Raw genomic sequence first — 20,924 nt, forward strand, 5'->3', positions numbered from 1 at the left:
GGGGATCCTGCCGCTCGGGAGATCTGATGCAGCTCCTTTATCCGTCCTGTTTCAAAAGTTAGATTAGCGGGTGCACAACCCATTAACATTAGGCTATTTGCCCACGCGGCTTCCCCGTAGAAACCATTTTTGAAATGCCCCCTTATATTGTAATAAGTGCCTGTCCAACTAAATGTGTAAGCCTTTTATTTAGCAAAGCACTGTGAAGCGAGGTACAACCTGCCCGAGCACGCTGCTATACAATGGAAGTTCATGTCCGTTCAACCCGATCGGCTTGTGTATCGGACTCTCAAATATTCCCTCAAGTGTCTTTGCCTTTGCCTTTATTATTGGTATATGCACACACCAACGTGCCATAAGGACTCTTGGGGTGGATGGGGGGTGCGTGGGTTACAATATGGCAGTTCATTACTTAGACAATGTATTGGGAAGGAGGGCCTAAAAACAGCTGCATAAGTAACTCATCAAATGTATGGTAGTGTGACTAGTGTCGTTCACCCCGCCACCACTATTTTTGAATATGATAAACTGTCAAATTTGATGGAAGTGTTTTGAACAGTCTTATCGTGATTATGACGATTCTCCGACCCTGCAAGCGTCAGCGTGATTTCTCTTCGGCTGAGTGCAGAGTGGCGGTGCAGATTGGCGGTGCAGACACACACATACACCACACACACATAACGCACACACAAACCACACACCTCAGTCTCTCAACACCACACACTTGTCACCACTCAACACAACACACTCACCACCACACTCACTCCCCAGGCTCACCCCCACAGACTCACCACCACACACTCACCAGTACACAGAAAACAACACACACAACAACACACCCCCAGCCGTCAATGAATGCTTTCACCATGCACAAACACCAACAACCATCATCCATCTGTGCACGCTTTTACCAAGCACACACCCACCAGCCGTCAGTGCACCCTTCCACCAGGCACACACACCTCCAGCCGGCAGTGCACTTTTCCACCAAGCAATTGCAGTATGGTACACTTTACTTTTAAACATATTCATATAAAGCACAGCATGCCACCATTGGTAAAATTACAATTCAACCAACATACTTCCACTAGACACCACATGCACACACTCCATAACACATGGCAAAAAGACATTGGCATTTACAATGCCATTAGCTCAAACTCAAATAAATCCGAGCCCGATTGCATTTCTAATGCTTGTTTTAGAATGGAGTGGTCGTTCCAGTCCTGAAAGTCCTTCGCCTGCTCGGTCTGATGGCTTCATGCATTCTGTTGGTCAACCATGCATGCTGGCACATGAGGGCGCTCCAGTGGTGCCTCCACAAGCAGTGGTATCAGCACAACGGAGATCTCAGGGAGTCAGTGAGGATCTCCAGAGAAGCTGCGGCGGATCTATCTTGGTGGGGCGTGGAAGGCAACCTGTCTCAGGGGAAGCGTTTTCAGTTGCCTCCTCCGGTGACCACAGTGATAACAAATGCATCAACTCTAGGGTGGGGTGCTCATCTGGGGGATCTGGAGGTCAAGGGTCTTTGGTCTCCAGAGGAAAGGTTGCTTCACATCAACCTTCTAGAATTGCGGGCTATACGTTTGGCGCTCAAGGCCTTCCTCCCCTCCCTTCGCGGTCGTTCGGTTCAGGTCCTGACGTACAACACGACCGCGATGTGGTACATCAACAAACAGGGAGGAGTGGGGTCGCATTGTCTCTGCAGAGAGGCTCTGCGTACTGGTCCTGGGTTCAGGACCATCAGATTTGTCTTATGGCAAATCATCTGGCCGGGGTTCTGAATGTTCGTGCAGACAGTCTCAGTCGGCAGTTCTCTGCCGACCACGAGTGGAGGCTTCACCCGGAGGTGGTTCACGACATCTTTCAGATGTGGGGGACTCCTCGGGTGGACCTGTTCGCCATTCGCGAGAATGCTCACTGCCTGTCGTTCTGCAGTCTCCAGTATCCGATGCAAGGAACCTTGGGGGACGCCTTTCAGTTGAGTTGGGGAAATCAACTCCTTTAAGCGTTTCCTCCCATACCTTTGATTCCTCGGGTTCTGAGGAAGATTCGCCAAGACCGTGCCCAAGTCATATTGGTCGCCCCAGACTGGCCAAGAAGGGTGTGGTATACAGATCTTCTCCACCTCTCCTCTCACCCGCCGCTCCGTCTCCCTCTCAGGGCAGACCTCCTCTCTCAGATGGGGGGGCAGGTTCTACACCCCCACCTCCAGACATTACACCCTCATGCCTGGAGATTGAACGGGGCAACCTGAATTCCTTTTCCCTCCCGCCTGACGTTGTGGATGTCATCTTGTCAGCCAGGCGTGACTCCACTAAGTCTATCTATTCTTATAGATGGTCAAAATTTGTCACGTGGTGTGGGAAAAAGTCTAGTGATCCTTTGAGAGCCCATTTGTCTGATGTTCTCCAGTTTGCCCTTTCTCTGGCGCAACATGGGCTTGCTGTTGCCACAGTGAAGGGCTATTTTTCAGCGCTGTCGGCATTTCTTTGTTTGCCTGACCAGCCATCTCTTTTTAAATCTCCTGTAGTTTTAAGGTTTTTGAAGGGCCTCACAAATAAGTTCCCTCCTACTCCTTTTATTGTGCCTCAGTGGGACTTAAATCTTGTATTGACCTTTTTGATGGGTGCTCCCTTTGAGCCTCTTCACAAATGTCCTATGAGGCTTCTGACTCTCAAAACAGTCTTCCTCGTTGCTATAACCTCGGCAAGGAGGGTAAGTGAGCTTCAAGCTCTTAGTTACAAGCCCCCTTTATTGACCATTCATGCTGATCGAATGGTTCTTAGGACCAGGGCTGCTTTTCTGCCTAAGGTGGTAACTCCCTTCCATCTAGGACAGTCCATTACCCTTCCTACCTTCTATCCTCCCCCTCACCCTTCTAAGGAGGAAGAGAGACTGCACCGTCTGGACCCTAAAAGGGCGGTGTCCTTTTACTTGGACAGATCTAAAGTCTTTCGTTTGGATGACCAGCTCTTCATTGGGTTCGCTGGTTACAAGAAAGGAAGAGCGGTCCATAAAAGAACCTTGTCGAGATGGATCGTCCTCTGTATAAAGATCTGCTACTCTTTGGCCGGTAAGGAACCACCAGAGAGTAAAAGGGCTCATTCTACAAGGGCTAAGTCTTCAACCTCAGCATTGGCTAGAGGTGTTCCTGTAGAGGATAGTTGGAGAGCGGCAACTTGGTCTTCCCTCCACACTTTCGCGAAGCATTACTGCTTGGATTCCGAAGTGAGGAGGGACGATCACTTTGCGCGTTCTGTTCTCCAGGATTTCCTGGTTTAGAAGAGTGGACACCCTCCTCCGGGAGTGGGGACTGCTGTGGGACTCTATTCACAAGGTGAGGTATCCACACGGCAGATGTATCTATCAGAAGAACAAGTTACTTACCTTCGGTAACGCTTTTTCTGGTAGATACAATATCTGCCTGTGGATTCCACACTGACCCACCCTCCTCCCCGTTGTCCACTCTTCTATACCAGAGTTTCTGTAATGTATTTATTTTATTGTCAAGGATTTGTTTATTTCAAATGTTTTATTGCATTTGCTTCACACTATGTGTGTTACCTTGATATGTTTATGATATTTGTACTGCGTATACTGTGTATGTTAAGCATGGGCGTAAAATCCGTTCCGCTCGCGGATTTTGCGGATTTTCGGCAAATTCGCAATCCGCGAACTCTCGCGAACTTGCTGAAAATTCGTAAATCCGTGCGAAGCGGATTTTTTGCTTGGTCGCACTCGCCAACTAGAATACTATACAATTTCGCTGGAGTAAACACTTGCGAACACGTAGATGCGGCAGGCAGCGACAATCTCGCAATTGCGAGATTGCAAAATTTGCAATTTCGCACAAGAAATCCACCAGCAGGCAGCATAAACGTTGAAAATTATGATTTTTATCAGAATAACTCCTCAGGTTGACATTTGCCTGCACTTTTTTTTTGCAAAGAGTCCATTTTGGGGAAGGGGTGGGAGGAAGGAAGTGCCCCACAGTTTCCACTTTCCTGTTCCTGTCCAGCAGGCTCCTCCCAGTGCTTTCTTCATGTGCTGGTCACTTTGATTTGGATCTTGACCTGGAAGGATTACTTTTTGTGGATGCTGCTGGATATTTGGATTTTTGCAAAACTGAAAGCACTCAGCAGGTGCAAAAGTTCAATCTTATCATTAGTAACCATTCCCTGTAGTGCCTGGAAGGATTTCTTTTTGTGGATGCTGCTGGATATTTGGATTTTTGCAAAACTGAAAACACTCAGCAGGTGCAAAAGTTCAATCTTATCATTAGTAACCATTCCCTGTAGTGCTTCCTGAGGGGCCCCTTCAGAGTTCAGTTGCCTACTTGCAACTATTCTATGACCTTGCTCTGACCCTCACAGCAGGCTCAGAGAATAGCTACAAGTATACAACAAAGGTCCTGTTAAAAAAATTACACTGCAACAGAAAGCAATTACAGATAAGGAAGCAGGTGCCAGCCTGGAAGTTCAAATTCAGTGACACATTAATCAGCCCCTAATTCATTCATGTCAGTTGAGGCAGGGCAGGTGTGCTTCCCCCCCCATAATCTACAGTGATGAACTAGAGGGTGGCATGGGTGAGCCAGAGGGTGGCATGGGTGAGCCAGAGGGTGGCATGGTTGAGCCAGAGGGTGGCAGTGGTGAAACAGAGGGTGGCAGTGGTGAAACAGAGGGTGCTGTGATGAACCAGACGTAGAAACAACATGGTCGCGACCGTTGCTACCTGACAAGTAAGTTCGCGTTTGCGAACTGGTAAAAAACCCTTGCGAAATGGCAGAAACACTTGCGAACACAAAAAGGAATCCGCAAAATTCGCGAGAGTTCGCGGATTTTGCGGATTGCGAATCCGTAAATACGCAATTTCGCGGATTGCCAATTCGCAAAATCCGCCCATGCTTAGTGTATATGTCTACTGTCATTGGTCCGTCCGTGTGCCTTGAAGGCACGGAAAAAAGGGCGGAACTGATGTCATCACGCCGGCGTGGGCCTATTGTAGGCGTCGGTGACGTCAGCGGAGTCACGAGCGATGTCGTGTCTCTATGACGTCCGAGTCCACGTCGGCGCGAGGCTACAAAAAGAATTTCCGAATATTGCCGATGCAAGGGGATATTCACAAAGTGAGGAATCCACAGGCAGATATTGTATCTACCAGAAAAAGCGTTACCGAAGGTAAGTAACTTGTTCTTCTCTACCATTGTTTTCTTCTAACAAGGTTTCAACTAAGTATTTTAAATCTTTTGCTCGCAGAACCTCTAGGGTGGCATAAGGTTGATGAATTGGGCACTTGGACTTGTGATAATTGTTCTACTCAAGATACACAGCAGTTTATGATGTTTTGTGACCATTATTGTTCACTTCACCTACATTTTATATTGCCATTACAAAAAGATAATGGTTTTGTGCAAGTAAGACCGGCGTTAGTTTATCTTCAGATGTTAACAAGTCCGTTGGATTGCTTTAGTATTGCAAAATCTTTAGTTGCTGCTGTCAGAAAGAAGAGGCGAGCTATTTTATAGGCTCTAAAATAGGTTTTACTGTCTTTTTTTATCATTGTGGTGTGATATTTCTATCAATGAGATTTTTAGGTCATGTAGGATAATTGTATCTTATCTTCACTTTTGATTTTATTATATGTACTTTTATGGTTTTAATTAACTGATTAAAGTATTTTGACTAACTGACATCATTTAAGATTTCACTGATGACATCACTGATGAAATCACTCATGACATCATCCAATGAGTTAGTTTGTTTCATAGTTTACATAGTAATGGGTAACTACCAAATTACTCTTCTATCAAATTTTGTACACCCTTTGTCCAGCTAATCATTATACATGTTTATAAAATACTTGCTCCTAATGCACCCTAGGTGTGTAGATGCATTGACCACATTATAAATCTTTGTATTGCAGAGTAACTCTGTGTGCAGGTAACAGTTGATGACTAATGTTCATTATGTTCCACACAACTTTTTTGGTACTGCAGAAAAAGTTTCCAGCAGGACAACATTCTTATTACATACTAAGAATTGTAAACAGACTTGAGTTATTACACATAATCGTTTCAGCAGGATAGTTTCTATTTAAAATAGAAGACGATGTGCACCAGGTAGTAAGCTATGTACATGTGCTTGTTTTGCTTCAGAAGACGGGCTTTTTGTAACATTTTCACCAAAGTATGATGGGTGCAGGTGGTATGATTGTAATCAACTTCAGACCTTGTTTATTTTAAGTGAATAGTCGCTCTTTGGGCACGTTTTGCATAGAGTGTACACTATTCTTAGTAGATACTTTTTTAATACTCAGAGGTGTATTTCTCATGAGAGTTACATTGTCTGCAAACAGTGTGGTACAGATTAAACTCTCACCATAGAGTACACAGTGTCAACAGTACCCACCTTTCTACTTATATCAACTTCTTTTGTCAATGTAGGTTTAGTGACTGTCAGGGGTTTGTTACAGTTAACCCCTTCCACGCTCATGACGAGCTGGGCTCGTCATGAGGTAGCCTCCTCGCACGCTCATGACGAGCCCAGCTCGTCACGTAACATGCGAATCCGCAAAAGTCAGCGCAGAGCGGTAAATCTGCTCAGCGTTGATGCGGTTAAAGACTGTCCGTGGTAGGGGATTTGTTAATTAACAGGGCTTCAGTATCTGGAGGAACTTGGTCTTCCCTGAACAGTTGCATACAGATTAAACACAATGTGCAGGATATGTTGCCCTTTCATCTGTGGTTCATAGTGAACATGAATGCAGCTACCCACAAAATGTATGGTTTAGGATCAATGTTGCACATTAAACAAGCTTGATTTGCCCAGGGGGGTTGTATTTATGATAGCAGTAATGATGCTTCATATTATTCTGAGCTATTTTGCACTTTCTTTCATAGCTCTAATGCTATACCCATTTATAGAGCTGTGAGAAGTTGGCCTGATGTGCAGTGCTCACTATTCTAGTGATCACTATATATCAGTCCAAACAACCCTTATTGATGATTGGTTGTAAGTCAACCTTATAGACCAGCTATCCTAGTAGCATGGATACGAGCAGTCTAAGGCTAAGACTCTAGAGGGCGTGTTAAGCCAGCTGTTTTACCATCACATTACCCCTTGAACACCCAGTGAAAGGACACCACACAAGTGTTATGAAAATAAACAGTGTATTTATTAGAATCACAACAACCCTGTACTCTTTATGAGGACAGGGTGCTAAGCACACAACAAAACTCTTACGAAAATACTTAAGTTAGCACGGTATACACAAATGCCCGAGGGGCACGAAAAACCATATACTTAAAAAGTGGAATGCGAAATTACTAGCAGGTAAGTACAATACTAATAGGCTTTGGAATCGCTAGGACTTGACTAGGGAATCGTTAGATTACTTCTAGGAGACCTAGGGGACTCGGGTGCAGAGGGTGCACTCTCACGCGGGATGCGGGACAAAGTCTATGGAAGCTAGTAAAGGCAAAGTTAGTGTTCACGGGCGAACCCGACCTGGTAGGAAGAAAACGACAGTGGATCCTGACCCTAGGATAGTGAGGCTATCCTGGGACACCGAAGTGCCGAAGTTACCTAGCCCAGGGGCTGCAGCTGCATAGGTCTGAAAAGACGTCGGGGATCTCGTTGCCGGACCAGGAGCCTGGAAGAAGGAAGTTGCTGGCAGGCGACCAGTGAAGAAAAGTTCGATGGATCCAAGCCTGGATCAAGGAAGAAGAAACCTGAAAGCAGAGGGGACCAAGTTCTTGAATCACTAGCCAGTGATTAAGTGGGCACCAGGATGGCACCGGGCGAAGTCACCTCGACTAGGTGAGTGGGCGACGCTGGCTCTGCAGATCTCACGGACCAGGAGGCGTTGTCGGCGACCAGGATGGAGAGGCGAGCTGTCCCACGATGGATGAAGCTGTCGGCGTCGAAGTTACCCAGGATTGGGCAACAAGCCTTGGCTAATTCAAGCCCACGCGGTGGACTCAAAATGGCGTCTTGAGTGGACCAGGAGGGTCCGGGGTGCTCCTCTTTTGGAAGGGAGCAAGGGCCAGCCTGGAGCAACCAGATCAGCAGCAGAAATGTCTTCGGGCGTCGTTCAGAAGGCCACAAGCCAGCGGGCTAGTAGCCAAACAACGCGGTGAGCAGCAAAAAGCAGAAGGGCCCCACGCAGATCGTGGAGATGCTGGGAGGCTGCACTTCGGTGCTGGAGCTGCTCAGGGTCGGGGTTTCTCGGACCCCAAAGCACTCACCAGGAAATTACTCGGCGGGCTTGCTGGAAAGAAGTCGTGCAGTCTTGAAGATGGCCGGTCCCTCGAGGTCTCGTCACACCCACGAATCTCAGCGTGACTGATGATGCAGGTAGAGGTCAGAGGTGCCAGGGAAGCCGGTTCTCGTCGAGCTGGGCAGTCTTGATCCGGAGGAGAGACTTGCAGCAGACCGCAGTGTTCTTAAGATGGTGCCTGCGGATGCAGGGTGACTACTCCTTAGTCACAAGGGAGAAATCTTAGGAAGAAGTCTTGAGTTCCTTTCGTGGAAAGTAGTTTCAGGATTCAAAGATGATCTGATTTGGAAGGGGGCCAGTTCCTACCTTTATCCTGTAAAAAGGGGCTGGCACGCGACTAAGTCCTGCCCTAGGGGTGGGACTAGGAGGGGGGTGGTTACACCCACTTCCTTGGCGGGCTTTTCCCCAGCACAGGGTCTGGAGTGACCCTGGAACTGGTTCCAGCCAGCCTATGCACAGTGAGCACCGGGGTGCCACGTGCAGTCACCTTCCTCTAAAGCCCTGCCTACCTACAATACACAAAACCCTGTCTGGGACGGTGCTGGCACCGCCCCTGGCAGGAAACCCTTTGTCCTTATCTCCTGCTCTGGGAGGACTCCCAGCAGCAGGAGGGCAGACTTGTGTCTCGGTGGCAGCATCCATTTTGTGGAGCTGAGGCTCTGTTTGACTTTAACCGGGGTTAGGGGTTACATACATGTCGTGTCCCTCTAGAAGGGTGGAATGCTAACCCCGTCGCCAGAATTGGCGAGGGGTTAGTATTCCAATTCGTATGACACCTTACTCGACATGTTTTGATAAAGCGATACCAGAGTTGGCATATAACCGCGAGGATTATAATGCACTTAAGAGTATATGGTATGCGATATCATGGAAACGGCTAAGGGATGGATCCCGAAAGCCGCAGACAGGCTCAGCTCATGCCAGAGCACCATCTCACACGATTCCAAGCACTCTGCCTTCAGGATTGTTAAGGCCTGCCATAGGAGTGACTGATAGGAGATCTGTGTGTCCATTTTAGGGTTAGATATAGGGATACTATATCTAAAGCAAAGGGTGAGTACACCACCTTGCCCCAGCTGTCAAGCAGCCAGTTGTGTCAGATTTGGATGGCCAGCCAGGGGTGGCATAATACATGCTGCAGCCCCTGGTAGGCCCTGGGTACACCTATGCCCTGGGTACCTAAGGTACACTGTACAGGGACTGATAAGGTGACTCAGTATCCAATTTAGATATGTACCTAAGGTACATGGAATCCATTTTACAGAGAGAGCAGTAGGCCTGGGGCCCTGAATAGCAGGGTCCCAGGTCAACTAAGTCAGAAAACCAGCAAAACACCAGGCAAAAAGTTGGGGGCAACCATAGTCAGGGATCTACCTTCCTACATAACCCCCCCCCAAACGAAAGGAGATAAGGCTAGCCTTGCCAGGTAAGCCTATATTGCCTGAGTGGCCATATAAGGAAGTACCAGCACTGGCATGGTTACCCCCTATCTCATGGTCCACTAAGCAATCCCTCACCCTAAGGGTGTCTGAGGGTCTCCACCATAGGGAATCTCTACCTGTGGTGTGTTTTGTCAAAGAGAAAGGCTGGTGCTGAGATGGAGTACTGAAGTGAGGCTCCACTAATTTTGGGCTCAGCTTCCTCCAACCATCATCCACAAAAGAGGCCTTTCTTTCCAAGACTGAGTTGTTTTGGGCTCTCAGGGTCAACCTCTGGCTACCTACAGCTGGAGGTTGGGTCCCTCTGTTTGGCTTACTGGAGGGACAGGTCAGGTCTGGGGCCCTCAGGTCCCAAGTTTGGCTGTGCCCAGCAGTGTCCATCTGGGGGAGGTCCCTAACTAATTTTAAGGGGGATCCCTCAGGAGTGTGTTTTATTTTCACTTGGCTAGGATTACTAGCTTCAGTGCCCTTAATCTGCTGATTGGGGAATTCTTTTGGACAGGGGGCCCTTTGGGGTCCAACACTGGCCTCCCTGACCTCTACAGCCCTGGGCTGACCGAGGCAGGGTAGAGAGGGGCAGGTTACCTGCTCCAGACTGGGTCCCATCTTGGAAGGGTCCACTGACATCAGGGGTTCTGCCAGGCTAGGCCTGACTACCTCTGTGGCAGTTTCTTCACAAGGGGTCAGATCAGTTCCCTGAGGAGGCTGATCTTTTCCTAAAGTCTGGTGGGAGGGAGATTTCTCTTCCTCCTCAATGCTCTCTGTCTGAGTGGAGTGATCCATAGTTTCAGGTTTCACAACACTATCATCTGTCTGAGTTTGAGCTGTGGCCATCACAACTCTCCCAACCTTTTCAGGAGGGGGCTCAGTTTGGGTGTGGGCTGTTACCATGACAGCCTTGACAACCTGTTCTGGGAAGGAAGTTGTCTGAGATTGGGTTGTGACTGGCACAACCCTCCTGACCTGTTCAGGGAGGACATCTTGGACTGGGGCTGTGGCTATCACTGCCCCACTAACCTTACCATGGGTGTTTACCATTTTAGAATGGGTTTCTTGCTCAACTTCAGCCCAGGCTGAGAGCTCTAAATCATTCCCCAGTAGGCAATCTACAGGCAAGTTTGGTGACACTGCCACTCTCTTGTGGCCAGTGACACCTCCCCAGCTGAGATTGACCACTGCCATGGGATGATCTCTCTGTACTCCATCAATATTGGTCACCTGGTATGTGGCACCAGGTAAAAGTTGCCTTGAGGGGACTAGGCTCTCAGTCACCATAGTGATGCTAGCCCCTGTATCTCTATAGGCCTCAACTTTTATACCATTGATGAGTGGCTCCTGTCTGTACTTGCCCAAAGTGTTGGGACAAGTTGTGAAGTTGGCAAACCCCATGCCAGTCTCACGGACAAGAGTATCTAAGTCAGGGGACCTGGTTAGGCCAGAGTCCCCATGAACTCCCAAAGTAAATGCACCCAAATTCTTGGGGGCACTCCCACCACCTGGGGGATTACTACTAGTAGTAACAGGAGGTTTGGGAATGTTACTTGGGGGTATGTTTTCCTTATTGTTATTCTTTGGGCAACTGCTGTCAGTTTTTAAATGACCCACCTGTTTACAGGGATAACAATAAGGTTTCTTCTGGTTGTTGGAAAGATTCTGGGACCCACCCCCCTCAGAGGATTTTTGGGGCCCTGATGTGGTTTGATCTGTAGATTTATTCCCACCCTTCTCTTGAGGCTTGGTTGATTCCTTTTTCTGGTCACCACCTTGGTTCTTGGGCCTAATCCTGGTTCTGACCCATTTGTCTGCCCTCTTACCCAATTCTTGTGGAGAGGTCAGATCAGAGTCTACCAGGTGCTGGTGTAATAACTGGTTCTGACAATTATTTAAGACTTGCTCTCTCATAATAAGATTATATAATCCTTTGAAGTCAGTAACCTTGCTACCCAGTAGCCAGCCTTCCAAAGCCTTAGTGGCACAATCAACAAAGTCAGACCAGTCCTGAGACTGAGTTTTCTGGGTGTCTCTGAACAGCAACCTGTACTGCTCAGTGGTTAAACCAAACCCATCAACCAGTGTATTCTTCAGGACCTGGTAATTGTTAGCATCCTCTACTCTTGTAGTGAGGAGCTTATCTCTACCTTTACCATCAAAGGAGAGCCACAGTATAGCTGCCCACTGACTCTGGGGAATGCACTGCACAGTGCAGGCCCTCTCCAGAGCAGCCATCCATTTCTGGATGTCATCCCCTTGCTTAAAGGGGGGCACTATTTTAGTCAGGTGTTTAGTATCTAAACCCTTCTCTCTATCTCTTGGGAGATTGCTGCCACCAGTGGGAGCTAACCCACTCATCTGCTGCTCTCTTGCCAGGGCAAGCTTCTCTTTGGCCAGGGCAATTTCTTCCCTTTCAATCCTCAGTTCAGCTTGTCTCATCCTAGCTTCATGCTCCCTTCTCTGAGGGGAAGTAAATCTCCTCTGTGGAGGATTCCTTCTCCCCTGAGAAGAGGCATTAGAGTGCAGAGATCTATTGGAGTCCCTAGAAAGAGATCTATCTCTCCTAACTCCAAGGTTAGGCCCACTTCGGGTTAGTACTGGGGGTCCCCCAGATCCTAGCCCAAGTAAGTCTAAGTTGGTCCTGGTTAGCCTTCTGACTACCTCAAGACCTTTGTCTACCTCATCCCCAGAGAGTTCCTCTTGATCCTCCTCCTCAACTGCAGTAGCAATGTTGGGGAGGTCTGGATCCCCAGAGGTTCCCTCTAAGGCTGGCATGTTCTCATGTAACTGAGAAAGCTTTCTGGCATCATATGTCTCTAAGAGACCTATCAGAAAGGGAATGGTGGGGTTAGACCCCTGCTTCAGTTTCCTGGAGACACAGATCTGTCTCATCTCCTGGAAACTGAGAGCTGCATATCTTGAAGTGACCTGTGGAGGGTCAACACTGACCAGGGGAGTCTCAGTAGATTCTCCCTGGGTAGACATGCTTTTCTAGTGAGGTGTAAGTGGTGCACTTACCTACACTATATGTTTGCCTACTGATCCCTTGCTAGAGTTGTAGTTTAGGGTGTGCTAAGCCCTAGGAGCTGCAACAGCTGGTTCAGTAGAACTCAGAGTATTCTAAGCTAAGTTATATGTACCTTTAGTACTTATGTGATCTTTCACAAGATATTCTTAGGGCATGTGTGGTAAAACAACAGCAAGCTAAAATCCCAACCGCTGCTCACCAATGTGAGAAGTTGGCCTGATGTGCAGTGCTCACTATTCTAGTGATCACTATATATCAGTCCAAACAACCCTTATTGATGATTGGTTGTAAGTCAACCTTATAGACCAGCTATCCTAGTAGCATGGATACGAGCAGTCTAAGGCTAAGACTCTAGAGGGCGTGTTAAGCCAGCTGTTTTACCATCACATTACCCCTTGAACACCCAGTGAAAGGACACCACACAAGTGTTATGAAAATAAACAGTGTATTTATTAGAATCACAACAACCCTGTACTCTTTATGAGGACAGGGTGCTAAGCACACAACAAAACTCTTACGAAAATACTTAAGTTAGCACGGTATACACAAATGCCCAAGGGGCACGAAAAACCATATACTTAAAAAGTGGAATGCGAAATTACTAGCAGGTAAGTACAATACTAATAGGCTTTGGAATCGCTAGGACTTGACTAGGGAATCGTTAGATTACTTCTAGGAGACCTAGGGGACTCGGGTGCAGAGGGTGCACTCTCACGTGGGATGCGGGACAAAGTCTATGGAAGCTAGTAAAGGCAAAGTTAGTGTTCACGGGCGAACCCGACCTGGTAGGAAGAAAACGACAGTGGATCCTGACCCTAGGATAGTGAGGCTATGCTGGGACACCGAAGTGCCGAAGTTACCTAGCCCAGGGGCTGCAGCTGCATAGGTCTGAAAAGACGTCGGGGATCTCGTTGCCGGACCAGGAGCCTGGAAGAAGGAAGTTGCTGGCAGGCGACCAGTGAAGAAAAGTTCGATGGATCCAAGCCTGGATCAAGGAAGAAGAAACCTGAAAGCAGAGGGGACCAAGTTCTTGAATCACTAGCCAGTGATTAAGTGGGCACCAGGATGGCACCGGGCGAAGTCACCTCGACTAGGTGAGTGGGCGACGCTGGCTCTGCAGATCTCACGGACCAGGAGGCGTTGTCGGCGACCAGGATGGAGAGGCGAGCTGTCCCACGATGGATGAAGCTGTCGGCGTCGAAGTTACCCAGGATTGGGCAACAAGCCTTGGCTAATTCAAGCCCACGCGGTGGACTCAAAATGGCGTCTTGAGTGGACCAGGAGGGTCCGGGGTGCTCCTCTTTTGGAAGGGAGCAAGGGCCAGCCTGGAGCAACCAGACCAGCAGCAGAAATGTCGTCGGGCGTCGTTCAGAAGGCCACAAGCCAGCGGGCTAGTAGCCAAACAACGCGGTGAGCAGCAAAAAGCAGAAGGGCCCCACGCAGATCGTGGAGATGCTGGGAGGCTGCACTTCGGTGCTGGAGCTGCTCAGGGTCGGGGTTTCTCGGACCCCAAAGCACTCACCAGGAAATTACTCGGCGGGCTTGCTGGAAAGAAGTCGTGCAGTCTTGAAGATGGCCGGTCCCTCGAGGTCTCGTCACACCCACGAATCTCAGCGTGACTGATGATGCAGGTAGAGGTCAGAGGTGCCAGGGAAGCCGGTTCTCGTCGAGCTGGGCAGTCTTGATCCGGAGGAGAGACTTGCAGCAGACCGCAGTGTTCTTAAGATGGTGCCTGCGGATGCAGGGTGACTACTCCTTAGTCACAAGGGAGAAATCTTAGGAAGAAGTCTTGAGTTCCTTTCGTGGAAAGTAGTTTCAGGATTCAAAGATGATCTGATTTGGAAGGGGGCCAGTTCCTACCTTTATCCTGTAAAAAGGGGCTGGCACGCGACTAAGTCCTGCCCTAGGGGTGGGACTAGGAGGGGGGTGGTTACACCCACTTCCTTGGCGGGCTTTTCCCCAGCACAGGGTCTGGAGTGACCCTGGAACTGGTTCCAGCCAGCCTATGCACAGTGAGCACCGGGGTGCCACGTGCAGTCACCTTCCTCTAAAGCCCTGCCTACCTACAATACACAAAACCCTGTCTGGGACGGTGCTGGCACCGCCCCTGGCAGGAAACCCTTTGTCCTTATCTCCTGCTCTGGGAGGACTCCCAGCAGCAGGAGGGCAGACTTGTGTCTCGGTGGCAGCATCCATTTTGTGGAGCTGAGGCTCTGTATGACTTTAACCGGGGTTAGGGGTTACATACATGTCGTGTCCCTCTAGAAGGGTGGAATGCTAACCCCGTCGCCAGAATTGGCGAGGGGTTAGTATTCCAATTCGTATGACACCTTACTCGACATGTTTTGATAAAGCGATACCAGAGTTGGCATATAACCGCGAGGATTATAATGCACTTAAGAGTATATGGTATGCGATATCATGGAAACGGCTAAGGGATGGATCCCGAAAGCCGCAGACAGGCTCAGCTCATGCCAGAGCACCATCTCACACGATTCCAAGCACTCTGCCTTCAGGATTGTTAAGGCCTGCCATAGGAGTGACTGATAGGAGATCTGTGTGTCCATTTTAGGGTTAGATATAGGGATACTATATCTAAAGCAAAGGGTGAGTACACCACCTTGCCCCAGCTGTCAAGCAGCCAGTTGTGTCAGATTTGGATGGCCAGCCAGGGGTGGCATAATACATGCTGCAGCCCCTGGTAGGCCCTGGGTACACCTATGCCCTGGGTACCTAAGGTACACTGTACAGGGACTGATAAGGTGACTCAGTATCCAATTTAGATATGTACCTAAGGTACATGGAATCCATTTTACAGAGAGAGCAGTAGGCCTGGGGCCCTGAATAGCAGGGTCCCAGGTCAACTAAGTCAGAAAACCAGCAAAACACCAGGCAAAAAGTTGGGGGCAACCATAGTCAGGGATCTACCTTCCTACAAGAGCCATGTGTACAAAAGAGCTTGGATGATGTCATCAATGATGTCATTTGAGATTTCATGAGTGAGGTCATAAATGATGTCATAGAACATGCCATGAGTGATGTAATATGTGGGGTCACAGGCACGGCATGGCGGGGCGCAAATTATACCCCATCCCCCAGGGCCTTTTTTTATGTAAGGGGAGGAGAGTCTCGTAACCCCACTCTCCGAGCCTTATAAGGCACTGGGTACCCTTATCCTGAGGGCACAACCCACCTCCCTGAGTCTTGTTAGGACCTGGTGACCCCATCCCCCAGGGCTACTACTACAAATAAAAGGGAGGGGGCTGTGTGGCCCCCTTCCCCGACCCTTGTTAGACCCAGTGGACCACAGAGCCATTATTATTTTAATGAAAGAGAATAAGGACGCCGTAGACCCCCTCGCCGAGCATTCTTAGGCCATGGGGACCACTAACTCAGCACCACTATGAAAATTAAAGAGGAGGGGGGCACACGGCCCCCCTTCACAAGACTTTTGTGGCCCAAGTACGCGATCCCTGCGGCCAGCACTCTTAAAGGTAGTTGCTGTGTGCCCACCCAGGGCACCCACCAAATACTTCTTAGGGGCCGCGAGAAGCACCACAAGGCCCAGCGACACCAGCAGGTTCCCCACATGCAGGAGGAGCCATCATTGCTCCCGCCCTGAAGGAGCAGCTTTTTATGGAGCCATATTTAGATCACTTTCCCTGCCTGCATCACTGCGGCCAGGGAAACAGATCAAAAGTCTGCTCCCAGCTAGTGGGAGCATTTACAAAGCTCCCGCCCACTGGGACCCGACTTTGTGTTTGCTCCAGCTTGGTGGGAGATTAAAAAATGCTTCTGCCCATGGGAGCAAATATAGGTTTCCCTGCCTGTGCCGATGCAGGCAGGAAAACTGCTATGTCCCGGTGGTGAGCTACATCAGCCATACAATGTGTCCATCGCAACAACAGGGGGCCACCAAGAAAGTGTTGATGTTGTCCCTGTCTACTCTTAAAAGGACCTTTAATGTGGAAATGTGTCTTTCCTTTTACAGTCATTTTCAAATTTTTCAACGATAATTCCTACAAAAACTTTAATGTTTTGAATAAAAGTCACATTTTTACTCGCCTAAAAATCTGTTACTACAACCGACTTCCAATTTTTTCCTGAAAAATACTCAAACTTCAAAATCTGACATGCTTTCTATGCTTTCAGTAAAAGTCCTTTTGTTTCACAAAATTAAAATGTACTCTATGGCCTTTGTCGAGAATAAAACCATTATTCAAATGCATACCCATGCATTTTGGAGAACGATTCTATTGTCTAAAAGAAGCCATGGTGGAAATATTGATAGACTTCCTCAAAAAACTAATTAGAATGTATGACATTATTCATATATTCACAAACTTTTTAGACATTGAATATTACATTTGTCTGCAGTTACCACAGAAAAGCCAAGGACCAAGGCATCCACAGACATCTTCTAAAGAAATCTGGAGTGAAACCTCAGTGTTTTTCATTCTATTAAAAAGTACAAGTCTCCTATTGAAAAGTCTGCGTGTGTTTTTTGTAGTACCACCTGTCCTTGCCTCAGGGGCCATGAATCCAACAGTAAGATTAGAAAGTGAAGAGGACTGGAAGAGTCCTAATTACTTGTGTAGTTTCCATTTTTGTCCGTCTACTCTCTCAGCAGCACAAAATAAGTAATTTGAGCAACCAGGGGTTGTTCTATGAGTATAACAAAACATCCTTTAAATCAAATTTTAGCTACATTGAGAGAAATTCTGAATTTGTGGTGATTTAACAAAATTAAGTTTAAAAATCATCACCTCATATCGAAACATCTCTGTGAACAGGAGCTCAGTAGGGATCACGTTTCCTGTATTTTATTATTAAATATGGCAAGCCAATGACACACCATGCCAGCTGGAGAAGTAGCTCCAGAACTAATTGGGAGTCCCTCTGACATGGGCCTCTAGTAGTCCTTCGAGATGGTGTATCTGAGAATGAGAACGTTTGGTGGATGGTGGGTTTGAACGTGCCTTCTTAATGACATGCAAAGTACTACCAACTAGCCTCAGGTCACCAAAACTAAATCATTCCTCAGAACTTGAGTGCAGTAAAAAAATCAAAACATAATTTCAACCATCCGCACAGCCTTGGAATCTTCTTTCATGTTTTCTGGAATGCTAACTTATTTTTGTGGGTTTGTTTTTCTGTATGTTATCTATTTTTTACACAGCTGATGGAACTCTGGAGCGAGTCAGCATTGACAAGATCCGCTTCTTCAGGGTAGAGAATACGTATGCAGTGAAAACCGGAAAGTGGTACTTTGAGTTTGAAGCTGTGACAGGCGGAGACATGCGTGTGGGATGGGCAAGGCCAGGGTGCAGACCCGACATGGATTTGGGAGCTGACTACCAGGCCTTCGTCTTTGAAGGCGGAAGAGTAAGTTCAACAATTTTTTTAAACTTACCATTCATTCGCACTTTTGCAGTGAACGCGGGCATTAGCTGACTTTAGAAGAAATTTGTTGGAATTCTAGAAGTAAGACAGGACTCCGATAGTAGATTAAGTTGTTGTTTATTGACCATCCACTCTCCTCACTGGAGAGCACACCAACATTCCAGAGTAAGCTTCAGGGTGGGGGAAACCAACAGGGACGGAAAGGTAGGGGTGGACGGAACATACCAAAGGGTCTAATTGCAACACATCTCCCTTCCTTATAAAGTGGACCATAGGGATGAGGAAAAGGAAACCCAGGGTGGCAAATAGGGGCTGGAGAGAACCGGCTGACAAGGCAACAGCAGAGGTTAACACAGCAAGAAAACATTACATATGAGCACTTACAATGTTGTAAAAACTCCACCATTGACCATTTTCAAGCTGGACCACATTCTTAAGCACTTTAACAATCTTACTTGGAGAATGATATCTGCTGAGAGTGGTCCCCGTCTTGTTGTTCCTTCTTGCTTGTACCATGTCGCCCACCTCCCACTTGAGAGCTTTCACACCATGTTTTTGGTCATACCAATGTTTGTATTTGTTTTGGTGTTGCTTGATCTTTTCTCCTGCCTCCTCCTGATCTACTCCCCTGACGCTGCCTCCGCTTAACCAACTTGGATTGAACTTGGTACACGGTTCCCTACCACGTAAAGACACGAAAGGAGAAACCCCAGTTACTTTATTGGGTGACGTATGATATGCCCACAGACATTCCCTACGAGAGTTCTCTCTGTCATGTCCATTGATGGCAGCTAACTGCATATTTTCTTTAATGATCCTGTTTGCCCGCTCCACCAGACCATTAGCCTTTGGGCAATATAAAGCTGTGGTTTCATGCCTTATGTCCAAACCCTTCAGGAATTCCTGCATTTCTTCTGAGGTGAACTGTACCCCATTGTCGGTGATTATAATGGAGGGTATCCCTTCCTCATAGAACACCTCCTTTAAGAACTGAATCACCGATTTTGTGGTGATACTATGTACAAACTTTTGTTTGACCCAGTGTGAAGTGTAATCAATCAGGACCAGCATAAATCTCTTTTGCACACCAAGTTCCTGCATTGGTCCAATGATGTCCATAGCCAACTTGTTCCATGGCTTGGTCGGAACTCTAACTGGAGACAACGGGGCTTTGTGTACCACCTTCGACTTGTCACTTCTGGCACATGCCCCGCACTCCTTTACAATTTGTTCAGCCATAGCATCCATTTTTGGGAACCAGAAATTAGATCTTACTCTTGCCTTGGTAGCACTCCGCCCAAGGTGACCTTCATGTGCCAAGTCAATAACTCTCTTTCTGAGCTCTTTAGGTGGTATTACCCTGTTATTGCGGTATACCTTTTCTCCAATGGCACTCAGTTCATTCCTGACTTCCCAATACTCTTCAATGCCTGCTTCCAGTTCGTTCTTCTTATTTGGCCATCCTTGTCTCATGTATTCTTTTAGGGTACTCAGCTCCTTATCCGCCTTCATACCTTCTCCCCATTCTTTTTCAGTGATGGCGGGAATGTCCAACATCAATATTGGACTGTCTAGAGCTTCTTCTGTGACTCCTGCCTCTGGCAAGGGTGACCTTGATAGGAAATCTGCAATTTTATTTTCCTTGCCCGGCACATGCTCTATCATGAAATTGTAATGTTCAAGTCCTAGGATCCATCTGCTGATGCGCGGGGTGCAATTTTCAAGACCTTTTACTGAAAATATAAATGTGAGTGGTTTGTGGTCAGTCCGAATCGTGAACCTCAAACCCCATAGAAAAAACTTGAAATGTCTCACAGCCCAAAAGCAGGCTAAAGCTTCCCGTTCAATTACGGAGTAGTTCCTCTCTGGTTTTGAGAGACTCCTGAATGCAAAAGCAATGATCTTCTCATCACTTCCATCTTTTTGAAAGAGAGTGGCACCCAGCCCTTTGTTTGAGGCATCAGTTGCAAGTATAGTTCTCTTGGACGGGTCAAAAGTTCCTAAGGCCGGAGAATTGATCAGATCGTTCTTTAAGGCATTCGCCACCAACTCTTGCTCTTCATTCCACACGAACTCCTTGTCTTTCTTCAAGAGTTCTCTCATAGGTTCACATTTAGCAGCAAAGTTGTCGACATACTTGGACATATACTCCATGAGCCCAAGGAAGGACTTAAGTTCCTCTTTGTTCCTCGGATGGGGAGCTTCTTTTACTGCTCGGATCAAGCTGCTCTTAGGTCTGAATCCATCTTCTGAGATTGAATGTCCCAGGTACTCGACTTTTTGTACTCTTATCTTGCACTTTTCCTTTTTTACCATTAGGCCAGCATCCATGAGTCTCCTAAAAACTTGCCTTAGCACCCCATCATGTTTTTATGAATTGTGCTGTAGACCAAAATATCGTCTTGGAAACACATGGTGCGTTCTACACCCTCCAAAATCTTCTGCATTGCTTTTTGAAAAATAGCCGCAGTGGACGCAAGGCCAAAAGGCATTCTTTTAAACATAAATGCCCCGAAAGGTGTAAGGAAAGCTGTGAGTGGTCTTGAATCTGGTCAATTTGGTGATAAGCCATCGATAAATCTATCACACTAAAATACTTTGCAGGACCCATAGTGCTAAGCCTTTTGTTGATTATGGGCAAGGGGTGTGTTTCTACCCAAATACTGTCATTGAGATTGCGCAAGTCTACACAGAGACAAATTCCTTCTCCATTGGACTTGGCTGCGATAGCTATCGGAGCCAACCACTCTGAACAGTTTATAGGTTGAATTATGTCTAAG

The 20,924-nt window shown here is 47.4% G+C and overlaps 1 protein-coding gene across 1 annotated transcript in view; it reads left to right on the top strand.

The window, feature by feature from the left end:
- The window catches only part of RYR3 (ryanodine receptor 3), a 1,933,484-nt gene that overhangs the window by 771,909 nt on the left and 1,140,651 nt on the right, over positions 1-20,924 (top strand). The window contains exon 26 of the mRNA XM_078661960.1: positions 17,921-18,126. Within this exon, the coding sequence (XP_078518086.1) occupies positions 17,921-18,126 (206 nt within the window). The remainder of the gene's footprint in view (positions 1-17,920; positions 18,127-20,924) is intronic.

The sequence above is a fragment of the Lissotriton helveticus genome, chromosome 9 (genome assembly GCF_964261635.1).
Source record: "Lissotriton helveticus chromosome 9, aLisHel1.1, whole genome shotgun sequence".
NCBI classification, from domain to species: Eukaryota; Metazoa; Chordata; class Amphibia; order Caudata; family Salamandridae; genus Lissotriton; species Lissotriton helveticus.